The sequence below is a fragment of the Pinus tabuliformis genome, chromosome J (assembly GCF_031772625.1).
Source record: "Pinus tabuliformis cultivar Carrire ecotype Pingquan chromosome J, CPIR1, whole genome shotgun sequence".
NCBI classification, from domain to species: domain Eukaryota; kingdom Viridiplantae; phylum Streptophyta; class Pinopsida; order Pinales; family Pinaceae; genus Pinus; species Pinus tabuliformis.
This window is the reverse complement of record NC_142295.1, coordinates 321,620,790-321,628,219: the sequence shown is the minus strand read 5'-3', so window position 1 is coordinate 321,628,219 and position 7,430 is coordinate 321,620,790. Positions and strand designations below refer to the sequence as shown.

The 7,430-nt window shown below is 39.9% G+C and overlaps 1 protein-coding gene and 1 pseudogene across 1 annotated transcript; one reads left to right on the top strand and one right to left on the bottom strand.

The window, feature by feature from the left end:
* Positions 1 to 1,242: 1,242 nt before the first annotated feature.
* On the bottom strand, positions 1,243 to 2,403 carry LOC149227043 (putative ribose-5-phosphate isomerase 3, chloroplastic pseudogene; annotated as a pseudogene).
* A 1,530-nt stretch (positions 2,404 to 3,933) lies between these two features.
* Positions 3,934 to 6,095, top strand: LOC149227042 (putative UPF0481 protein At3g02645). The gene is made up of 2 exons (XM_089380384.1): positions 3,934 to 4,499; positions 4,949 to 6,095. Exons 1-2 carry the CDS (start codon positions 3,934 to 3,936, stop codon positions 6,093 to 6,095), a joined length of 1,713 nt encoding a protein of 570 aa, XP_089236510.1.
* Positions 6,096 to 7,430: the final 1,335 nt, after the last annotated feature.

Genomic DNA, 7,430 nt, shown 5'->3' with positions numbered 1-7,430 from the left:
ATAATCACCAACATAGCATTTAACCACCTATAATTACTATCATCATGAAACACTCATGAAACAAGACTATGATGCAAAGAATATGAGATTACCATGAGGGCAATCACCATGAACACCACTAATCCGTTAAGGAAGACCACTATGCTAAACCCTCCAAAAGACTACTATGGTAAAATATTAAGCCAATAATATTATTTGTTAGTTATCCTTGAAAGTAATGGTCACTAATGTGCATAAAAAGGAAAACAATGAGCAATTTTAATAATGAATCTCAATCCCTTTACAACCCATTTTTACAATTTAAATCCAATGAGAACAGGAGAAGATAACACAACAAAACCAGTTGATAATTCACCTAGGAACCTATCGGAAGGACATAAGCACTAACATAGCATGGGAGAAACTGTTGTAACAGAAATATGATAATGGGATCTGTAGATTTCACCTCATAATCAAGTCTTCTACTACTGCATACAAGCAGTTCATCTCCAACATGTATTTCAAGTTTGTCAAGTGGTAATGCATATACTCCTAGACAGGCTCACAACCTTCTAACCTGCTAGCATGTGCATTTTTTTAACAATACACTAAAGAAGGTTGCATGTGTCAGAATTCTCAAAAACGAGTTACATTTGGGGAAAATTGTTTATATGGTGTTTATTTAGGGATTATAATTTTATGAAGTGTCATTAATCTGTGTATTATCTAGCCTCTGCCATGCATGGATTTGGGGGCACTGTTAGCACTGCCTTAGGTAAGTATGTCTCCTCTCCCAACCCTGAATGCTCAAGGATTTCCCTCTGAAAATCCAAGCTTGATTCAGAGAACGTATTAGTCAAACTTGAGCAACGCATAAAAACTTCTCTAGTGCATTTTCTCTCACCATTAGGCTCATAGCATGCAAAATCTAGAAGGTAAACTGGCCTCGACCTAGTCATAAACTACAATGTTATCACAAAGACAAAAAATGTGGAACATATAATTACAGTCACTCGATTATAACGGAGATGGTGCCATAAATCAAACATATCTTATAAGTTACGAAAAATCTACACTCTCACATGTAAACAGATCCTATGCTCTTAGTTGACCAGGATATAGTTGAGAAGAAACGGTCCCAATCAGCGTAGATCTCCAGGACTCGGCCCCAAAAGAGAATGAAATGACAGAAATATGTGGATCTGCGACCTCTTTGTTGGAAGTACCGGACACCAAAAGTCATCATGGTAACCCAAAAATTTATCACTTGGTATTGACCCTAACACCTTCCACCCCAGTAACGATTACAGTCGCGGCCATGTCCAAGAAGAGCCTGTGCTCGACCACGCCCTCAAATCTTTGATTGGAGTCTTGAAATACAAATCCACGTTGTAATTGGGGTTAGTCGTAATGTACAACTTGTCACCATCCATCCTGAGCTTTGCCTCGCAGCCCTCAGCCTGAAAGAGGGATTGTAGCCTCGAAGCATTGTACTTCCAGCAGAAGGGAACCATCTCCACAGGCATTTCTAGGCTGTTGCCACCGAGGCCATTGACGAGCTTCGATTCATCAATGATGACCACGACCATGGCGGAGGCAGCCTCCACCATCTTCTCTCGGAGCAACGCCACCGCGGCCCTGGGTGAGATTGAGCTCTGGGTCGACTTCGTCAGCGCCATCGATGGCGAGATCAATGTTGGGTTAATCATCAAGCTCCTCGAGTAGAGTGGGATTCTCAGAGACGCGGCCTGCTCAACAACATTTGAGGCAATTATGTGCAACATGAAAAACGGTGCGGAAAAGAACCTAAGAAACTAACCTAAACTAACTATTAGGTTTTTTCTTATCTTAACTATTCATCCAATGGTTTGGAACTTTTCAATCATCTAACATTTGATGGAATGGTTGAGACAAGTACGCGGTGGCAATGAGAGTTGATTCCAGAGGGAGACAAGTACACGGTGGCAATTATGAGAGTTGATTTAAGAGGGAACGCCTTACCGCGTAAATATAACTTTTAAGTAAAATATTGTTTGATAAATTTTCCCAAAGCAACGAAACCGAAAGAAAAGCAGATAGTTCAACATTCGAGCACACAAGCATAAATGCATAAGAGTAGTTGCGAAAAAATGAATAAATACTTACAAAATTGAGTTTACAATTTTTTCGATTAAGAGAGAAGACATTCTACTTCTCTGCTATTCAACGCTATAGACCAAGGAACTATGGAAATAGTCGGGCAAGAGTTTATGGATTGAAATAATTAAAAATTACGTCCTCCTTGACGCTGCTGCCCAGCAGATCGAACTTCTTCTCGGCCGCGGCCTCCACATCGTTAAAAGAAAGTCGGCCATCTTGTTTCTGCATCGATATATTTGGCTTATAGTGTCTTCTGACATAATTTTCTGGAATATAAACACCCATAGCCAGATCCATGGAAAACCTGCAAAACGTTGCTGTGGGAGGTTATCACAAAAACTGAAAAGGGCCAAGCTACGATAAAAGCTTAATTAATTAAAAGCACCAGATATGAGAATAAATAAAATAGCGCCTTTCAAAATTCAAATTTGAATTCACTTCAAATGGGTATTCAACATTAATGTCGCCAGACTAAACTACGTACTGTATGACTGCAAACATTATTTATTGGCCATCATGTTCATGGGATCATCTAGCATCTGCATAAGCCATGGATGATGCGTCTATCCATTTCCGCGACCGGAAAGTGTGTTTGCCGAAGAAATTATGTACACGTGTTTAGTGGGAAAACAAATGTCAGAGTCCTTCCTCATGGACTGTCCTTAAAATATAACATTGATGACCAATAGCATAAAATTTATTGATTGCCCCGAAACAACCTACCAACTGATACAAAGGCAAGGGCTAACGAGCCTGCCATAGGGCATTAAATGGCCGCTCAACTGCAAGCTCGTTAGCCATATAACAGGAGGTGGGGACGGAATGTTCGGAAAGTCACCGCGCGGACGGAGTGTTCGGAAAGTCACCACGCACGCGTGTTAGATATGGATAACGAGCTTGAGCGGGCATTTAATGCCCTATAGCAGGCTCGTTAGCCCTTGCCCTAATACAAATATCAGAGTCCTTCCTCATAGACTGTCCTTGAAATATAACATTGATGACCCAGTAACATAAAATTTAGTGATTGCCCAGAAATAACCCACCAACTACAAAGTACTTGCACGACAGAAAACGTGGACTTGGAACCACGATTTCCCTCCCTCAACAAAAGTATTTCTGATTGCACGAAGTTGTTGTTAGGGGAATATTCCTTGCGAGAGGATCGAGCTGGAGTGAGGAGATTGGTGCTGTGTGGATGACGTTCCGTTGGAGTAATTTTTACATTCATTTTGAATTTTTCACGTGAATTAAACTGATACATTTGGAAGAATATAGATTAATTATCCAGTAAAAGTTCAGAAGGAAGTTTCGAAGTTTGCTAATGCCTCCTGGAAAACCTCAACACTTTCCTGGGGCGGCGAACCTGTAAAACAATAGATTTTCCTGGGGCCGCGAACTGGTAAAACAATGGAATTTTCGGGTAAAATTGGATATTTTTTTTGGAAATCTAGTTACAACCAGCTTCCAGTATTTTTTTTTTGGATGATACTGCATCTATTTCTATTTCTACTGTACAAACAAGATTCAATCCCTCCTGCCGGTTAAAAAAAAATCTCTGTTTCCTAGACAGTTTACTCCATCCGTAGACAACTTGGAAAATTTCTTTCGAGTTTAGCCGATTTTACGACCGAACATGTGCTACAGTACAGCGAGCCAGCATCATCTTAAGCTTCGTTGTTGCATTTTGATATCTCTTGGCCTATATATAAAAGGCCTTTGCATTCCCCGAACTGGATTTGTAGATTTCCTCCGGATCCCTTCTGGCTTTTCTGGTCAAAGGACGCTCAATCCTTAAATACACGCCTCTGCTGTATCATGGGCAACACCAGCAGTAAACAGTCGAGGGCTCGACGCTTCTTCTATAGCATTCCACGGTCGATACCTCACTTCAGGCGCTGCTGCATCACGCACGACAACGGCAGAGAACGGTCGAGGGCTCGAAACTTCTATAGCATTCCACGGTCGATTCGACTCTTCTTCCATATCATTTCACGGTCGATACCTCAGTTCGGCCGGTGCTGCAGTGAACAGTTGAGAGCTCCAGGCGATTCTCACACTCTGCGTTCGGCAAATCCCCACCTCAACGCCATTCAAGAGTATACTTATGAGCCGGAGAAGGTTGCTATAGGCCCTCAACATTTCCGTGAGGACCACCTTGGCAGTTATGAACACTTTAAATCCAAATTCGTTCATTGCAGACTTCCCCATAGTTTCTCTCGTTTCAATGAGGTGAGTAGATCCATTGATCCCCGTGAGATACGGGAGTGGTGTCATCTAAGGTCGATCCAATGTTTGGCCAGAGACCCAGACGAACAACTGGCCGACGAACAACTAATTTCGATGATGGCAAGAGACGGCTTGTTTCTTTTGCAAATCTTGAGGTATGGTCTCTTTTTAATGTGTAATTAGAATTAGTTTAACAGCCAACAAAACCATGATTCAAATTCCATTCACATTCAGTATATAACCTGCTATGATTTTGGCTAAAATAGCAAACCCCCACTCCCATTTTTTGTATTTCTCTGTAAATTTATGAGTAATCTTAAAGTAAAATAAAATATCTTTATGCTGAAAATTATGCAACAGACATCCATCTTTGATGATGGCAATAGATGGCTTGAGGTATGGTCTTCTTTTCTCTGTAAATGTACAAATAACCCTAAAATGAAATATATAATCTTTATCTTGAAAATTATATGGAGACATCCGTCTCACTCGGACTAATTTGGGTTTACCATTTGAAAAATATAAATTTATGTAGAGCGATGCCCATTTAAGATGAGTTAACCTATCAAACCTAAAACGATAAGTATTTTTGGAAATCTTATAGGTCGATGTCACCCAGTCGGGAGGGGAACGCGACAGCTTCTAATTACATGTCCCAAGCCCGGGACTCTGATGTAGGTCGCTTCTTCCGACCATTGCTACACCCGTTAGCAGTTAAGAGGGATATTATGAAAATAAAAAATCAAATACCTATCTTTGTCTTACAGAAGATCTTGGACTGGGAGGTCTCTACATATCAAGATATGATGTTTCAATGGAATACAACTCCAGGTCAGGACCCTCAAGCCAGCACAAGTCGGGATCCTGTACAGCACCAGAATTTAGCAGTCCTTTTTCAAGATATGAGCTTTCAATTGGCGGAAGAGGGAGATCAAAGCCTGAGCTCAATTCTGCAACGTGTCTGGCAAAGTCTCAGCCCTTTTCCGTACATAAGTGCCGACGTGCATCTCGGATTACAAGGAATTTCCATGGAAACTACAAAGCCACATCTTTTACAGGTAGTCTATCAAAACATTATCGGCTGTAAGCGTGTCAGCCCCAATGATAGGGTAAGTCCGTACATCAGTCTCCCAAGAGCGGCAGAGCTCACAAGAAAGAGAAAAGTGAAGTTCTCCGCATACAAAGGCCCGCTCGATGGAATTCGATTCGACAGCAAAACCTACACGTTTCACTTGCCCATAATTGAAATGCACGAAGGAACACTGGTTCTAATGAAAAATTTGTTGGAATTTGAGGGAACGGATGCCAACAAATCTACGAAAAAATCGTTGAAATTTGAGGGAACAGATGCCAACAAATCTACTGTGGAATTGACGCCGATCCACCGCTATGTGGAATTGATGTGTCAGCTGATCAAGAAAGACGAGGACGTTGAGGTACTGAGGGATAGCGGTATAATCTTCAATCACCGCGGCACAGACCAGGACGTAACCGATCTCTGGCATGGAATCCACATACGCTGGGCGGCGGGCCAATATGAACCAATCGACACTGCTACTACTGATATAAGAGTATATACAAGAAAACATAGAAGAATGTATGCTGAATTCAGAGAAAAGTATTTCTCCCGGCCATGGGTAACGATATCTTTGATTGGAGCATGGATCTTATTTATTTTCACTGGTTTTCAAACTTTTTTCAGTTGGAAACTATACATGCTTCAACTTGCTGACAGTCCGAAAAAAGGATGATCACGTCATCAACTCTGCTCACGTCATCGATTCCGCTCAATGACATGAAAACCCTGAAAAGTAAGTTTCTCCTGTAATTATTAAGTTAGTTATTGTGTCCTGTTTCAATATCCTGTATTTTCATTCCATTTTCATCGTTTTAGTATTGATACATGGACATACGTTCATGTAGGTTATATTACCTACTTCGAGTATGTACTCCTGGTCCTTTTTTTTCCAAGCATGAAAGTACGACATTGTGTGATCAGAGATTTGCTTCTTGTTTGGCGGGAAAATTGTGCTTCCCATCGCAATCTCCCACCATCTTTTAATATGAAAAATAGCTTTGTGGAATCAGAAATACATTTGTTTTCAGGTGGGGAAATCGTGATTTCAAATCCAAGTTCTTTTTCCTGCAACTAATTTGTATCAGTTGGCAGGTCCTTTCAGTATTGGAATCACATGTTTAATACACAATACATCAATCATATTACATTAATTACTATCAGCAGCAGGAAGCTGCAATACTGCAGAGAAGAAATGTGTTGCTTTGTTTATTGTGGTGCCATTTTAATCAAAATAAAAATCTCACAAACTCTAGGCATACTTATCCAGAGCAATTACTCTATATATATTACTCTATATATATGACTATTTTTGAATCTTTGACAAGGAATAAACAGCTTGGAGTGATGAATATATTAACATGTATCACTCAGTAACCTGAAAAATGCCCGTTGAACTTTGACATCCATAGTTCAGTTTTTTTTTTTTTTTTACATGCGTACATAGCTTTAATTTTTATTATGTGTTTCACAGTACTAATCTTTGGTATTAGCTACATCTACAAACAACATCTATCTATTATTTTTTATTATGTGGTTCACAGTATTAATCTCTAGTACCAGCTATACCCAGAAACAACTTGCTATTCCAAGGAATCAGAATAGATAATAACTTTACAAACACACATGTCATAACCAATACATCCAAACCAGATATCATAGCTAATACATCCAAACCAGGTAAGGAGGAAGACAAGAGAAGGTGTCCACCACACAACCTGCACTGCTTAATAAGTTCAGCTTTATATTCGGTGTTGTTTAACACTTTTTAATCTACATAACTATATGTATATTTGGCTAAAATGTGTACAGGGTGTCTCACCGACCACTGTGGCCTTTGGTTAGGCCATAGCTTTTTATTTTGATTTATTTCTAAACAATGTGATTTTCACTTTTCATTTAATTGCTTATACAGGAAAGAATGATAAAATTTTGTGTTAGTGTTGGAGTTACATGTCAAATAGAATGCTTTAATCCTTCCTCAACTAGTTCGAGACAGCAATTCAAGACT

Bases quoted from the DNA above. Each gene is read 5' to 3' on its own strand.
- LOC149227042 (XM_089380384.1), top strand. From the start codon at position 3,934: ATGGGCAACACCAGCAGTAAACAGTCGAGGGCTCGACGCTTCTTCTAT. The intron at 4,500-4,948 runs GTATGGTCTCTT...GAAATCTTATAG, and splicing joins TTTCTTTTGCAAATCTTGAG to GTCGATGTCACCCAGTCGGG.